This window comes from Rosa rugosa, chromosome 7, assembly GCF_958449725.1.
Source record: "Rosa rugosa chromosome 7, drRosRugo1.1, whole genome shotgun sequence".
Lineage (NCBI taxonomy): Eukaryota > Viridiplantae > Streptophyta > Magnoliopsida > Rosales > Rosaceae > Rosa > Rosa rugosa.
In genome coordinates, this window is record NC_084826.1 from 9,788,831 (window position 1) to 9,805,910 (window position 17,080).

Consider the following 17,080-nt stretch of genomic DNA (forward strand, 5'->3'; position numbering starts at 1 on the left):
CTGCACTTACAACAAGATAGCCGACAAGAAAATCCGGAAACCCTATTCTAAGCAAAGCAAACTCATTATAAGTTGATGATAACCTCACTATAATTAGCTAGCAAACTTATAAACAAAGAAACTCCATGTCTTCTAGGGCAAAATCATTCACTAGCCAATCACGCAATTGTGGCACCAACGGAAAACCACTTCCTAGCCAATAAATAGGAGCAACTCCTTATCTATAAGCCGCTTTAAAGTCAGTCTTAGGCCCTATTTGCTGTAAAAAAAAAAAAAAATCAGCTTTTGTATAAACTTTTGGATTTTATTGTGTTAGGTAAATAAATAAAAAGCAACTTTAATTAAAAATTATAGGTCACTGACAGCAGATTTTATAAGCAACTCAAATGTTACTTTCAGAAGCTGCTTTCAATAAAATACACTTTGAGGTTCTTTTATGTACGGACAACACTTTTAAAAGCACAGCAGCAACAATTTTTTTTTTAAAAGTCATAGAGCGCAATCCCAAATTAGCCATAATATTCCAGATAATTACCAACTCCCGCAAAAGTCATTATCCCCAAACGATTGGTCATGGACCATATATCCAGGGTCTGTCCTGACATTTTAGAGACCTGAGGCGAATAATCAAAATGTGGCCTCACATACAAAAATCATATAATCGTAACAATTTTTTTTATATATAGAAAAATTGTATGCATCTATTTTTATTCTTTTGAAGGGATCTATTTTGTATTCTTAAATTACGAAGGAAAACATAAATTAAACCCCTACATTAATAGTAATAATAAAAAAATCAGGTGTTCAATTCCAAAATAATTTTTTCGCAGAAGTTGAAAAAATAAAAAAAGAACAAAAGATATTTAATTACAAAAGAAACCAATGAAAAACAGAGGTTTTTTTTTTTTTTTTTTTTAATTAGAAAAACAACTCAAATGCTACAACTAGTCTTTCGTGAGTCGAACTCACAACCTCCCACTTACAAAGGGGAGACTATGCCACTAGACCAAACGGTATTGGGTAAAAAAAAAAAAAAACAAAGGTTTTAGTATTCAATTCCAAAAAAATTCTTTCCATTGAAGCTAGAAAAAGAAGGAACAAAAAATGTTTAATTACAAAGAAACTAAATAAAAGAAAAAAAGAGGCCACTGCGTTTCGGACCTTGGTGTTGCAAATCAGCAGTAAAACTATCTTACTGCTGCACTTGCACTAGTGCGGCCACTTCGTAGAATTAGGGCGAAACATAAATATATACATTATAGAACATATATATGTAAAATTAAAAAATAAATGGGCAGAGGCCCGTTGGAGAGCGGTGGCCTGAGACAGCAGCTCTCAGGGCCAGCCCTGCATATATCAACCCAACTGCCTAAGAAGATTCACCCTTAGCCCAGGCTCACCCTCATCACAATTCACAAGTGATAAATGATCGAGGGTGATAAGGCACCCTCCCTACTAGCCCACAACATAGGGCCCAACAACTCAAACATGAGCCTAAGCCGAAGACCCAAGCCCAAACTTGAGTAAAGTGAGCAGAAATCCTAGTATGCTTCTGCCAATCCATCACCGCCGTCGTCGTCGCCAACTTTTATGGCGGCCGACCACTCTAGCACAGCATCACTGTTAAGCTTCGGTTTCGCGACCTTCCTTTTGCAGCCGGTAACAAAACCCAGCCGAAATTAGGAACAGAGAACGATCCATCGCCAAGACCGGCCAAAATCCGGTCATGCCGACCCGCCCTGGTAGATGATCGAACTCGCAAATCACCTCTTCTCTTGACATCTTTGAACCGTCGTCACAAGCGGACTAACCGGCCCCTGACGCTCTGCTGCCCGACGTCGATCTGCAACAGCCCCCAACAATCTCCCACTTCAATTAGCGCCGGACGATCTCCCGAACACCATAGCGACCAAGCAAAACCTTGCCGCACTCAGAAGTTTTCCGGCGCACGACCACGACACACCACTAGTGACGAGGTGACACCAATGCCAAATCCGACGGAAAGCCGCTGTCGGTCTCTCTGCTCAACGCTAGGGTTTGCGTTGCTTACTTCTGAAACTCTCCCTTTCATTCTCATACTCCTCGTATTTACTGCATCCCCATATGATGTTTGTCTCTCTTATGAAGGCTAATTTGTTGGAGAAAAGAAAAAAAGAGAGAGGAATTATTCCGATTTGAAAGTGTTGACTTGGTCCAAACTCATGCATTTTGAACCAACCTGATTCATGCTCTCAGCAGTCACTACTAGCAAAACTACTTATACACACAGACTGCAATCAGTAGCTGTAACATGTAATAGTTACTGATATCTGTGTGGGAAGCCCAATAGGCACCCTACACTCACAGATCTGATTTCTGTCCCATTTGAGGGGGGTGGCCTTTGGTCTTTCCACACTGATAAAAAAATCAGTGTGAATTTTTGCAGGACCCATCTCTACACTAGTATATCCATTAAAAATATTTGGTACTTGATATCAGTGTGAAGTATTTTCTGCGGCGGACCCATCTCTATAAATATTCCATTAAGGATATCGTTTTTGCATTTTTGTTTTTCTTAATTTACTTTAAAGATTAATTAATATAATCACAATTAGTGATAATAATTTCCTGAGTCAAATGTATTTTTAGTCATAATTTTCAGATTCACAGTCTCGGCCACCACCGCTTCCATAGCTACCACCCCCGCGGCTGTATCACTGCCTCTACCCTCACGCCACCACCTCCGCCTTCACAACGGCCACCGTAACCACCGCCTCCCCGGCTGCTACCTTTATGTTGTTGAAGGTGACGAATCCGAAACCCCTTCCTTTCCGGTCTCACGGTCATTGATGATCTGAAAAACAAACAAACCAAAATCGAATCAGATCTGAGCATAAACACAAATCAGAATCACAAAACAGATCAAAACAAAAAGAAATAATAAAGGAACCGATCGATCTTCAATCTAGAAAGATGAAGATGAACTACCCGATTTTGAGATAGTAAAACACAAGAATCACAGTGACATATAGTAACAGAGGGAGTAGTATTATAGATCAAGTAACATAGAAACACAGATCACAGAGATGAGAGAACAGATCAGATCCATCTTATCTCTGCGACTAACAGACCTTCGATTCGATGATCTCGGCAAAAGGAGTGAAGGCCCTTTCGAGCGCATCGTTGTCGGTGGCGCAGGCCATCCCTCCGACGAAGTAACGAAACTCGATCTCGGTAGAGGCCATAGTGAGAAAAACGAAAACCCTATAGAAAAGATAAAGACTCAAAGTTTCAAACTTAAGAGGAAGAAGTGAGAAACTGAGAGAGCAGAAGTAGTGGTTGTTGCAACCTCTACTTATTAAATTAATACAAAGATTCATAATATCTGTCAGCCATGGCACATTTTATAACAATTCTATTATAAATTAATACATAATGCAATTTTAATAGTGTGTGGTAATTATTAATGACCAGCTTTAGGGGTAATTAACAATTATTATTAGGTTTCACACTGATAGCTGTGGGAATCAACAACAATAATGCAAACGCATATCTGTGCGCGCGATTTGTTTCTATTCGTTTTAATTCTCAATTCACACTGATATCTGTGTGTGAGATGCAATTATTTTTTTTTTGTCAGAACCATCTCTTAAACAAATATTGCCACAAATGTTTGTGGGAAAAGTAGCACTTGCTACAAAAAAACTGAGTGAAACTTCATACTGGTATTACTATCACCGTCACATTCATACTGACAACAGTGTGAAAAATCAATTGTTACAGATGGCCGTGTAAATGAAAAATTATTTTAAAAATTATAATTTTTTAATAGTGACGAATATTTGTGTAAAATCATTTTCACAGATATCAGTTTAGGTTAAATATTTAGTACATACAGACATCTGTAAGAAAGTCTAGCCACACTGATTTCAGTGAGTGATAGAGTGAGTATGTGTTTATATGGGACCCAGTTTTTAGTTCACACGGATATCAGTATATGTTAGATATTTGGTACATACAGATATCTGTGAGAAAGTCTATCCACACTGATTTCAGTGAGTGATAGAGTGAGCATGTGTTTATATAGGACCTAGTTTTAGTTCACACGGATATCAGTATATGTTAGATATTTGGTACATACAGATATCTGTGAGAAAGTCTAGCCACACTGATTTCAGTCAGTGATAGAGTGAGCATGTGTGTATATGGGACCTAGTTTTAGTTCACACGGATATCAGTATATGTTAGATATTTGGTACATACAGATATCTGTGAGAAAGTCTAGCTACACTGATTTCAGTGAGTGATAGTGTGAGCATGTGTGTATATGGGACCCAGTTTTAGTTCACACGGATATTTGTATCTACAAACTAAAACCCACTGATTTTTTATCAGTGTGAAAGTCAGTATGTATAAAATCTGTGTGTATTGCTCATTTTGCTAGTAGTGAGTATGCATGAGAGCAGAGTTTGCAGCGTACAAAAACATTTGGCATGGATTTTGCCTCGCGTCCGCATCTTTGACTGCAAATCTTCATTTTGCTTTGAATTTAAAAATCCGTCTTTTTATATCCAATCTATAACTTGAACCCTAGCTCTTTATATCCCCTCATTCTCTTTCTTTCAGACGCAATTGCATCAACCACCTGATAACTCATGAGTCCCAGCTCCATCTAAACCTCTCCAGAGATACTCTCTATCTTCAGCTTGATTGGAATCCAATTTAGTTGTGTCTTGCAAATCATGCCTTCTTTGGAAAACTTTAATTATCATAAATCATTAAGCTAGGATATCGATCAAGTTAATTAATAGGAATCATCGAAAGCATGGGCTCTATAACTTTCTTTTTCAAGCCTTCAACATGGTGAGGCAGCTGGTCCTTCTATGATACACTTAATACCTGCTCCTCCTCTCCTACGTACCCAGGCGACCTTCCAAGGGTGATCTCAAACGACTTCATATTCCATTTCTAGTTTGAGTGGCAACTTCCTTTATGCCATTGATGTAAAGCTCTCTTAGTAATATTAGTAGGCATATAAAGATTTTGTGCGACCCAAATGATCAAAATTAAAAATCGATAGATTTGGCATTATCTATATATTTAACACGTATTAATATGTATCACGTAAAAAAATTAACTCGGTCAGCAGTTATTTTCATAAGAGGTCAATCCAATATATGCTCATGCTTCCTTAAGGGGAGCCGAATCATGGGGAGATAAAGTCCCGAATTTTTTACATGGGTTCATATACCTTGTCCCCTCTAGAGTGTGAGCGTTGACTAATCGAGAAAAAAAGTTGCGAGGGAGTGGTTATGAGCGTTTTAGTTTGATGGGTATTTAGAGTTTAGAATTGACCACGTGGATCGAGGACAAAACGACAACGAAAATATGTAATTTTTTTTTACCATAGCCATATTTCTCTGCCTTGATCACATCCAAAGGTCAAATTTTTCAAATTCTATTTCATCCACCTTATTCATTTTGGAATGTATACTTTTTTGTACAACCAATAAACATGCTAAACAATATTAGTACCATATAAAGATTGTGTGTTACCTAAATGATCAAAATTGAAAATTGATAGATTTGACATTACTTATATATTTAACGCATATTAATAGATACTGTGTAAAAAAATTATCTCAATCAGTCGTCTTATGCATATTGGTCAAAGACGTCAACCCAATATACGCTCATGCTTCCCTAAAAGCAGCCGAATCATGGGGAGATAAACGTCCCGAATTTTTTACATGAGTTCTGAGTTCATACACCTTGTCCCCTCTAGAGTGTGAGTGCTTACTGATCGAGAAAAAAAGTTGGGAGGGAGTGGTTACGAGTGTTTTAGATTGATGGGTATTGAGAGTGTAATGCCCCGATTTGCACCTCATCAAATCGAGTACGTTACAGTGCCGCGTGCCCTTAGAACCTAAGCTAAGATACTTAACTCAAGTCCTAAGAACCCACAAGGCAACACAAGGAAGTTAAAAAAAAAATGCTTTAGTAAATACATTAGGAAAACTTGAGCACGGAAGCAGTTGTTTAAGTGAGGTGAAAACTATAAAACCATCGGAAATCCTTTAAAGAAAACAAATACAAGTCATTTCAAAACAATTATCGAATATTAGTCCGGTTCAAGATCACCATCCGAAAGATTTACAAGAGGGGTACTTTGTGAACAATTACAAACTCGATAAACGAATTGTGAGTGAGTAAAGGAAACAAGAAAACCTGTCATGCGGATCTAACTCCGTCGATGACATAATTTGAAATATAATGTAACTAAGCCACACCCAGCGTCGTCCAGCTATCCCGTCTTCATACATAGTACCTGCATCCATAAACTGTTGTAGGGATGAGCTTTCGTCCTCGCTGCTCAATAAGACTCTACCCCAGCTAGGTGTAAAAACAATTTAAACAATGGTGCCGGCAAAGTAAGTGAGAAAACAATGCATATAGATAAAGATGCTCGAAACCACAAACCGTAGTTCGTTTATAAAAGTACAGTAGGGCTCAGAAGAATGAAACAGACCTGATGACCGATCGCTATGCCTACTACAACCTTACCACGATTAATATCGTTTACACCGGCAAGGTGTAGCGAGAGTGTACACTTACGCCGTATCACCTAGAAGCAATGCCACACCTCAAAGGATGTCAGACACTCTTCAGTCCATACAGCCCCTTCGGAGGTTTAGGGGATCGAAACCCAAGGAAGTCGCTATGCTCCTCTCACTCTCAGGTCATCAAACAATATCTCATAGAAGAATCGAAAACACACTTTTTCATGCATCAATAATTTCTATAAAGTACATGCATAAAAGTTACTAACATGAGGCGAGTCCAGAATCCCCTACCTGGAATATCGCAGCTTTGACTCCATTTGCTTTTCTAGGCCAACACCCCCACCTTTCCCGTTTTGGGCAACTAGAGTCCTAAGTGCGACAACAATAGTATTTGAGTGTTAAAATCATTTTCCGATCAATGACACTCAGTAAATCTTATCGAGTCCAATTAATTATTTCCAAATGACACTGATTTACTCATTAATCGTAACCCATAATTTACTAAGCGCACCCAAGTCTAAATTAAAATACGACCAAAGGAATATTAGCATCCTCGTACCAATTTGCGATATATTCCAACTTAAATTCCAACTATGAACTTACAACAATACAGTTTACACAATAATATTTTCATTGGGGTCAATAATCCCTCATTCCCTTATCACTTCCCCAATTAATAATAATTTCCCCTTCATTTTGGCTTTATACAGATTCCTCTCTTGGCAACTCAACGTCAAGCCAAGTGCCCCTTTGGACTTATTCTCATACCAAAGTCATCATACATCAAATCACAATCAAAAGGGAGCTGCAATACATATATATATATCACAGCAATTCTTATCTATTTTCATATCATTACCTTCGGTGAAAATCATAGTAACCACTCTCATTCTAGAGTTCCACACCCAAGTTTGGTCCAGCTCCACAAAGTCCCTTCTTGCGGCCTTCCACTCATGAACTTGACAGAGACAAACAAGAATCATTTTAACCAAGTTCTAATCATCAGGTGATTAACCAAATTTTCATGTTTCAATATCATCAAAGGAGAGCCCAACTAACCTCGACTCCAAACAAGACTAAAACAGATGGGGTTCACTCCTTTGACGAAGAACACAGTAGCTGGGAAAAACCCTTCCTTTGCTCACTCCTCCACAATTTTACCCGGCACATAACAAGCCAATACATAGCACTTCAATTAACTAACTTCCATTCCAATAATTTCAGGCAGAAGACTTGAAGATAAACACAAAACTGATTTCAATTCTCCATGAAGAAATAGCTCACCTTGTTATCTACTGGAATTCCCAGCAGCGAACGCCAGCGAGCTCTCCAACCAAACCGTTCCATGAATTGAACATAACCGAGCTCCAATTCCAGTTCTAGGACGAGAATTGTTGTCGGGAATGAACCCAAAAACACAAGAAAGCCACCGTGAACAGTGAACTCCGACGACACCGAAAAACACAAATCATCAATCCGTCAATACCCAACCGAAATCGAAAACTAATTATACGGACATGTAGAGCTCGAAGAGCAGGTCACACTTCATACCTCATGTACGACAAACGATCGCCGGAAAATGCTGCGGAACCTCCAGAAAGTTAGAAACTTTCGAGCCTCGATTTTCTCTCCTCGCTCCTTGCATGGCCGATCCGTGATAAGAGGCACGTCGGCGTCGTCAAGACGAACCGAATGGTACCGGTGCGCCGCCCTATCGTCGCCGAATGGAGAGGTTCCGGTCGATCACTACGCAGTTCGTCAGGTCGTGTAAACGGGTCGAGAGCTCTGGGCTTCTCTCTACTTTTTCGAATTGTCGATCTAATCTAGGCTATTGGCTATATATATGGTCTTTCCTTGAATGATTTTCAATAGCTCTGATTAAACAAATAAGACACAGACGGCCAAGATTGCATTGGAACATTTTCCTTTTCCTTTAATAATTTTCTAAATTTCAGAAATTCGTAATAAATAGCTCCCATATCCAAAAATTTCCAGAAAATTATCACGAACTCGTCGTGAAGCGAACTTTAATATCAAACCTTTAAATCAAAACCTTCACCTCAAGAAGAATTTAGAAAATATTCCCAAAGGTCCTTAGGAATTACCGAGGCTACAGATCAAATACCGAACTGTTTCACTTTAGCTCCTTGAATATTTCTGGGGCTCACAAAGAGTTTAGGGTTGATTTCGTGGATTGAGACTGAAACGATGACAAAAACATTTAAAATTTTCAGCATAGCCATATTTCCCCGTCTGAATCACATCTAATGGTCAAATTTGCGAAATTCTAATTCCTCCACCATATTCATTTTGGAAGGCATATTTTTCCCTATAATCAATAAACATGGTAGACAACATTAATATGTATATATAAGGATTTTATGCAATCAAAAATTATTGAAAATCAATAGATTTAACATTAGTAAATACATGAATAATTTAAAATCTATCGATTACTCGATTACTTAATAAAATTAAAATGCTTACTTATCTATACTATTATTAAGAGAGAAGAGTTCGCTCTCCATAACTGATTTTTTTTACCGATTTACCCCTCAAATATTAAAATACTTTGGAACAAAAAAAAATCAATAAAGATACTAAAGTCAATTTGGAAACCAAAATAATAAAAATAAATAAATAAATAAAAGTGGCATAAAACGTGAGTTTCTATCAGTTCCCACTACTTTCAAGTTTTAACTACGTCTCCACACTTTTTGAATTTTTTTTTTTTTTTTGAAAAAGTTCTCTCACAGTGTGTGGGATCATGCTAGTTTTAATTAAAATAAGATAATACTTAAAATGATTACTTATTTTTTCTTATTATAAAAATTACACATTTCTTTCATCATAAATTGCTCAACATTAGTGTAAAAAAAAAACAGAAGCTAAACATTTTAGTATAATTTAATAAATCCGTTTATTATAATTTTTTACAAGGTTATAATAAATTAAATTTTAAAAAAATAAAAGTAATTAAGTTGTCCTTTTGTCCTCTGCCAAAAAAAGCCTAACAAATTGCAGTCCGGACTCCAGAGGGCTGGAACTTTTGCATGTAAGAGTGCAAGACAACAGCTAGGTGCAGCTTCCCTATGCCAACCAATCTCAACTAAATGCTTCTCGTTCAGTTGTAATATATCCACTAGTCAGACTCTTCTTCCACCTAATTTCTGGTTTTTCATTCCATCAGTTTACGGCTCCACTCCACCGACTCTTCTTCCACCTCCAAAAGACAAAGCCCAGAGAGCCTGACAATTCATATTAGTGGTGAGTTTGCATGCATCAGATGATAGATATAACCCTATCCACCATACCCACCATTGTTAGGACAAAGCAATTAACCATCTTGATGCCGTCTCTACTGCCCTACAACATACAATTCGATCTCGAAAGCTGAATCGAGGAATGCTCTGTAAAGGTCCTTCGAAAAGGCTCACCGCTCACCAGGTTTTAGGTAATTTAAGTAATGATTGCAGTAACAGAATTTGCTCAAATAAACACTTTCCTTGAGAATCTGAGATCATTCTAGCTAGCATCTGTAATATGATACGAGTTAAAAGTTGAAAGTTTATTTGTTACTTTCTTCACCTTGATGCAGGAGCTAGAGGCTGAAATTTCAATACCGAACTACGACTTATTGGAAGAATACCTGAAAACAGATGACCCCTTTCCGATTAGTCACAAAAAAACCCGCAGCAAAGCACGGGCTCATTTACTAGTCTGTACTCTGTATCGGAAGCTAGGCTTTCTCTCATGGAGACGCATATGGAGCTCCAGCCACACGTGCTACTACTGCCCTTCCCAGCACAAGGCCACATCAAGCCCATGCTAGCCTTGGCGCAGCTTCTCTGCCACGCCGGCATCCACGTCACCTTCCTCAACACCGAGCACAACCACCGCCAGCTCACCCAACGCCAAGCCCTCTCCGCCCGATTCCCTACTCTCCACTTCCACTCCATCTCCGACGGCCTCCCCTCCGATAATCCACGCTCCCTTTCCTCTAATTTCATGGACATAGTCACGTCCTTGAGGTCCAAAACGGCGCCACTCCTGCATCAACTCCTGGTCTCCCTCACAAGCAAAATCGACGTCGGCTCTGCAGCTCAGCTGCCTCCTTTGGGCTGTGTGATAACGGACTGGCTCATGTGTTTCGCAATTGAAGCGGCGGAGGAGGTCGGAATTCCCGTGATTGCCTTCCGCACCACCAGCGCTTGCAGCTTCTGGTGTGACTCATGCATCCCCAAGCTAATTGAAGAAGCTCAGCTGCCTTTTGGAGGTCAGTAACTGCCTGCCATACTGGCCAATGATTGATTCGTTTCCTTGTTTTTATCCTATCTCGGTTATGATCATCAATTTTAGATAAATAGTGAATTGATAATTGCTAATTTTAGATAAATTCGTTCCCTTAGTACATTTGCTCCTAGAGTTAGATGGTATTTGAAAAGAAAATTTGTCACAAATATTAAATTTGATTAGATTCAATTTTCATGTTTCTAATTAGTTTTATATTGATTGCACTAATGAAAAAAATGCATGTTTTTAATTACTTTGAACAGATGAAGATATGGCTATGACGGTGAGAGGCATTCTTGGGATGGAATGCCTTTTACGACGAAGGGACCTACCGAGTATTTGCAGATTACCAATCGAGCACCCGGTTATCCAGTTTTACATGGAAGAGGCCAAATCCATAACTCGAGCTTCCAGTATCATTATTAACACCTTCGACGACCTCGAGTCCTCAGTTCTCTCCCACATTGCCTCTCGATTTTCAAATATTTACACCGTCGGACCATTGCATGCTCTCCTCAAATCCCGTTTCGTGGACGACAACCTAGCTTCCTCATCCTCCGCCGCCGCCTCTTTGCGCCAAGAAGACCGTGGTTGCATGATGTGGCTGGACTCCCAGAGGGTTGGGTCTGTTATTTTCGTGAGCTTCGGAAGTGTAGTGAAACTAACACGTGCTCAATTACTAGAGTTTTGGCACGGATTGGTTAATAGTGCGTCCCCTTTTCTATGGGTCATCCGCTCAGATTTGCTACGGAGTAGCGCAGGAGAGCACGCAAGTCACCTGACCCCGGCAGAGTTGGAGATAGGTACAAAAGAACGGGGGTTTATAGTGGATTGGGCCCCGCAAGAAGAGGTCCTGGCCCATAAAGCTGTGGTTGGGTTTTTGACCCATAGCGGGTGGAATTCAACACTGGAGGCAATTTGGGCCGGAGTCCCAATGCTTTGCTGGCCCCAACTAGCCGACCAACAGGTGAATAGTAGATGGGTTGGAGAGGTTTGGAAGATTGGGGTTGATATGAAGGACACATGTGATAGATCGACGATCGAGAAGATGATCAAAACCTTAATGGAAGGTAAAGAAAGAGATATGATTTCAAGGTCGGTTGATCAAATTGCAAAATTGGCGCAAACTTCTGTGAGTGAAAGTGGCTCTTCATATCATAACCTAGAGAAACTTATTCAATACTTAAGAAATTTATGATTTGATGTGTATAAGATTCACAGTTTCATACTTGTATATGCAAGAAGTTCAGTTGGGATCTCTACCTCTTTCTACTTTTCTAGTGAGAGAAACTCTCACTTCTCTCTAAACCAACCCACCGCTTCTTTTACTCCTCCTTCTCCCCCCTTTCTTGCCAGATCTAGATCATTCTGATCTGGATCTTTGGCTTGAAAGTCGGGGGAGGTACTGACAATCAATTTTCCCTCTTCGTGAGGCTTTATGTATCTATGCTCGGCTTTTTAATTTCTGTTTTCTTTCCGTTTGTTGTTCTGGGCGGTTTTACTCGGAGTTTGTCTCCGTTTTGGCCCTGTTTGGTTCTTGTTGTTCCCAATCTTCCTTTTTCCAGTTTCTTCTGTCTTCATCCTCTTCCCCTCGTTCGTCTTTCTTCTGCCAAGATCGGTTCTCTCGCTCTTCGGAGCTTTCAAAGTGGGGTTTACCTCCTATCGCACTGGGTGATGCTACAAGATCCTGTGTACCCTGTGGTGCCTGGTTCTTTGATCCCTTACCGGATCTCACCCGATCCTTCCATCCGGTTTATCCGGTTGTTTATCTGGTTACTTTGTTCTTGGCAGATTTGGCTTGATGTGGTGGAGATGGTGTTGGCTTTGATCCTTGGAAATCTGATGGCTTGGTGCATCGAATTCGGCATGGGTCTCACTCCTGCGCGTTCGACATGGTTGGATTTGGTTGCTGACTTCTTTGCCGTGGCTCGGTTGCTTCGTCCTTCTTGTCGGTGGTTGCAGTTAGTTGGTGGCTGTTGTTTGTTTGTTTTGTTCTTAGTTTGGCCTTTTTGTGCCTTGTTGTTGGTTGTTGCTTCCTTTGGGAGGCTGTTGTCTCACTGTAATCTTTTTGTGTTTCAATAACACCTCTTGATGTTTAATCGCCAAAAAAAAAAAAAAAAAAAAAGAAGTTCAGTTGGGACGTCACAATCATGTCCTACTTGCTTGAAAAGTTAAACTTATCTAAAGATCTTCACTCATGCACCCACCATTCATTAATGTGTCAAATTAAAGTTGCAATGTTCTTGCGTGTGTCACTTCTGATGCTCCTCTAACCAAAACCATTTAAGCTAGCTCATATCGTCATAAACTTAAGCACGTATTAAAAATAAATAAATAACCAAATAAAATTAATGTAGTGCTTCAAGCTAGCTCATATCGTCATTTTGTATGTCATTTTGTACTATATGTCGGTCAAATTGCCAAATGTTTGGAACCTGTTCTATACTTCTTATTATATTATTTCTGAAAACTGGAACATGAATCGGGGCAGCTATTACGTCCTTTATGAGTTGAAACTTGAAAACCCTAGAGTAGCGTATTTACGCAGAGCATGAGCATCATCGATATTTGATGAGTTATAGACTTACGTACAGTTTAATTATGTTTTGCTTAATTTGAAACATGTTGAATAAGTACTTCGATTATATAAAATTGGAAGATGTGTAACAGCGGACATTTGTAATATACTAATATGTACCGAAGGATCTCAGACTCTCAGTAGTGTTTAAAACTGTTGCAACACAAGTATTATTATTGATGCTTGCCTAGTCTTGAAGTTGAATGGTAAGAGCAAGTTCACCCGTAGTCAAGAAAATGCAAAGTCGAGAAGTTAAGAATTCGACCAGTCAAGCTACTATTCACTGCCACTGGACATGGGTTTGCACCCGTTGTTTTTCTTGCCCGGTCAACACTGTTCACTTTTTCACTGTTCACGTAATTCACTGTTTAAATGTACTACTGTTCATTTTTAAAACTGTTCATAGGGTTTTTTTAGAAATTTTTTTTAAAAATAAAATATATTTAATGATAATAATGAATATTTATGGATAATTAATGTCATAATTATGCAATTTACTTTTTTGAAAAATATTTTTCGGTGGACAAATTATGAGCCACCGACAATTTATCTTGAAATGAGTGAAAGCACAACGGACAAATGATGAGCCACCGACAATTTATCTTGAAATAAGTGAAAGTACAACGGACGAATTATGAGCCACCGACGATTTATCTTGAAATGAGTGAAGGCAACGGACAAATTTCCTTGAAATGAGTGAAGGCAACGGACAAATTTCCTTGAAATGAGTGAAGGCACAACCGACAATTTTTGAACGGACCAGATCATTTGCATACTATTCAATCTAGCGGTTATTGTTGATGTAATCTTATCTAAAATTTCGGATCAGATTACGTCGAACCAGGAGTGGACACGTGTCCTCGAAGTATGATCACGTTTTATGTGAAAATTGTAAATAAATTGAGCAAGAGGCAGCACACCATTCCTCACAAGCTGATATTCACAAATCTCATTCGTTTTCATATTCTCTAGATCCAACACATTTCCTCTCCTTCCCTCATTTCAATGAAGAGATTGTTGGCTAAGTATCGAAAATCTTGAGATGAAGATCTTGAAGAGCTGTGTACGACTAATGCTCTTGTGGTAGCAGCAGTCGCTGAAGCTTCCTCCGGATCACGACGACGGGGTTCTCAACCGGGGCATGCACCGAATGAGGAGCGATTTAGGGAATCAAGAGGGAAAAACATGATGGAAGATTACTTTGTGGATCGTCCAGTTTTCAGTGAAGAGGTATTCCGGACAAGGTACAGGATGAGTCACAATGTGTTCAACCGCATTTCCAGTGACCTTTGTCACTATGACCCGTACTTTGTCCAGAAATCAGATGCTGCAGGCAAAGTCGGACTACTTCCCCAGCAGAAGCTGACATGTTCCTTAAGAATGCTTGCTTATGGTGCCGGGGCAGATCAATGTGCTGAGTATTGTCGGATGGCGAAAACTACCTCCATTGCCGCTCTGAAACGATTTACAAGAGGAATCGTTTTTCTGTACTCGGCAGAATACCTCCGGGCTCCTAATCCTGCCGACCTCAGAAGACTTCTCGCCAAAGCTGAGAGAAGAGGCTTTCCTGGGATGATTGGAAGCATCGACTGCATGCACTGGCAATGGAAGAATTGCCCAACAGGTTGGGCTGGAGAATACAGCGGACGAAAACGTGTGCCCACTATCATCCTCGAAGCAGTCGCTTCTTATGACACATGGATATGACATGCCTTCTTTGGAATGTCTGGATCATGCAACGACCTCAACGTGCTTGCTAAGTCCCCGTTGTTTGACGAGCTGACTGCCGGTCGAGCCCCTCAAATCCAATTTCAAGTGAATAACAGGATTCACAATTTAGGCTACTATCTCGCTGATGGTATCTATCCGCAATGGGCAACTTTCGTGAAATCAATTCCAAGGCCTACACGACCCAAGGATCTGAAGTTTTCCCAGGCTCAAGAGGGGTACAGGAAGGATGTGGAGAGATGTTTCGGCATTTTACAGACGCGCTTTAGTATTGTTCGAGGAGCGGCTCGTATGTGGGAAAGAGAAGACCTTCGATTCATCATGCTGACTTGTATCATATTACACAACATGATAATCGAGGATGAAAGACCAGATGACAGCGATGAGGATTTGGAGTCCGATGAAGAAGAGGATAACAATATGAGGCCCAGGTTGGCCCAGGTTTGGGAAGGACCGACTGGTGCTGACTTCGATCCTGTTGGTAGAGATGGTTATTACTTCAACGGATTCATGGATCGATACGATGCCATTAGAAGTGCAAACAGTCACTCAAACCTTCAAGAAGATCTGATAGAGCATTTCTGGAACGTTCAAGGCAACATGGAGATCTAGATCAAGATTATGAAATATTTTTGGAATAATTATGAAATATCTATGTTTTGTTATGTTTGTGTGCTTTGAATTTGGCTTGTATTATGTTTTGGAAAGTTGGTGTCATTTTAGTTTGGCCAATGTCTATGTTTTTTATGTCAATGTGATCTAAATTTGTCATCGTATTATGTTTATTATGTGCTATTTATTTGAATATAAGGTGTGTGCTTTAATACGTGGAATTTCCAAATACAACTTTTATTTCATTAAATTGTCGCTTACATAAATGAAAAACTAGGAAAAAGTACAATACAATAACAAACATGCATAATAACCTAATTATTCAAATCATAATCCTCATCCTCTCTAGAAATCCAATTTGTGTTTGAAGGCTCATCATTAGGGTTAGGGTTGGTGGACTCACCCGTAGAGAAAGGTGAAAATTGTGGTTGTGTAGGATATCCCCCGGGGTAAGGTGGTTGCGGATAGTATCCACCGGGGTAAGGGGGTTGTGGGAATCCACCGGTTAAGGGAGGTTGTGGGAATCCACCGGGGAAGGGAGGTTGTGGGAATGCAACGGTTAAGGGAGGTTGTGGGAATGCATCGGGGTAAGGTGGTTGTGGGTATGCACCGGGGTAAGGAGGTTGTGGGTATGCACCACCAAAATTTGGTTGTGGGAATGCACCACCAAAATTGGGCTGCGGATAATATCCACCCATAGAAGGTGGCGACTGCTCGTCAAGATCTTCTTTCTCCGCTATCTTCTTTTGTTTTCTTGACCAATAACGCTTTTTATTTGGTGTCATTTTACTTGTATCAATCTCCATAATACGCTCTTCCCTCTCTTTAATACGCTCTTCCATCTCTTTAATTCGATCTTGCCTTTCTTGAAATAGGAGTTGCTCTTTTCGCATTTCGATTTGCAAGAGGATACATGCTCTTTTCTCTTCCTCTTGGAGACTTCGAGCGAATTCGTCATCGAGTTTTTTCTTGCCCTTCGTTGCCTCTATTTGGTTGTTCGCTATACTCTCGAGACTGCTTGAGTAAGGACTTCCTTCTTTCGCTGCCTTCTTGGCTTTCCGGATTGCTTCTTTCGCAGCCTTCCTTCCTTGAGGCCTCACATTAGGATCTGCAGTTTCACCTGCAATTACCTCATCTACATCCATGTCCAAGTTGATGGGGGAATTTTCAGCAATTGGTTGTGTGTGCATATGTTGACTTCCTACATTTGATGTTCATCCGGATGTATGGCTAGGGATGTCTTTAAATTGTGCAAAGCCCTCCACAACAGCGTAACTATCAAAACTCTGAAACAGGTGTCTTTTGGTCCTCCCCTTTTTCTTCATCC

General features: G+C 39.9%; 3 protein-coding genes and 1 long non-coding RNA gene across 5 annotated transcripts; 3 read left to right on the top strand and 1 right to left on the bottom strand.

The window, feature by feature from the left end:
• Nucleotides 1–6,052: 6,052 nt before the first annotated feature.
• LOC133722208 (uncharacterized) lies at nt 6,053–8,334 on the bottom strand. 2 transcript variants are annotated; one of them, XR_009852543.1, is made up of 5 exons: nt 7,827–8,334; nt 7,602–7,689; nt 7,402–7,500; nt 6,834–6,911; nt 6,053–6,320 (listed from the first exon to the last, which is right to left on the bottom strand). It is a non-coding gene; the product is annotated as an uncharacterized LOC133722208 (long non-coding RNA). The 2 variants fall into 2 exon arrangements; XR_009852542.1 differs by having other exon boundaries at nt 7,602–8,334.
• Nucleotides 8,335–9,643: 1,309 nt separating this feature from the next.
• LOC133723985 (7-deoxyloganetic acid glucosyltransferase-like) lies at nt 9,644–12,934 on the top strand. The gene is made up of 3 exons (XM_062150854.1): nt 9,644–9,996; nt 10,141–10,818; nt 11,099–12,934. The coding sequence occupies exons 2-3, from the start codon at nt 10,296–10,298 to the stop codon at nt 12,031–12,033; spliced, it is 1,458 nt and encodes a 485-aa protein (XP_062006838.1). The 5' UTR covers nt 9,644–9,996; nt 10,141–10,295; the 3' UTR covers nt 12,034–12,934.
• Nucleotides 12,935–14,598: 1,664 nt separating this feature from the next.
• Nucleotides 14,599–15,120, top strand: LOC133722792 (uncharacterized). Its single transcript, XM_062149659.1, has one exon. The coding sequence runs from the start codon at nt 14,599–14,601 to the stop codon at nt 15,118–15,120; it is 522 nt and encodes a 173-aa protein (XP_062005643.1).
• Nucleotides 15,121–15,135: 15 nt separating this feature from the next.
• LOC133722793 (uncharacterized) lies at nt 15,136–15,753 on the top strand. The gene has a single exon (XM_062149660.1). It carries the CDS (start codon nt 15,136–15,138, stop codon nt 15,751–15,753), a length of 618 nt encoding a protein of 205 aa, XP_062005644.1.
• Nucleotides 15,754–17,080: the final 1,327 nt, after the last annotated feature.

Coding starts and splice junctions, on each gene's coding strand:
- LOC133723985 (XM_062150854.1), top strand. CDS start 10,296: ATGGAGACGCATATGGAGCTCCAGCCACACGTGCTACTACTGCCCTTC. Junction 10,819..11,098: donor AGCTCAGCTGCCTTTTGGAG/GTCAGTAACTGC, acceptor TACTTTGAACAG/ATGAAGATATGGCTATGACG.
- LOC133722792 (XM_062149659.1), top strand. CDS start 14,599: ATGATGGAAGATTACTTTGTGGATCGTCCAGTTTTCAGTGAAGAGGTA.
- LOC133722793 (XM_062149660.1), top strand. CDS start 15,136: ATGTCTGGATCATGCAACGACCTCAACGTGCTTGCTAAGTCCCCGTTG.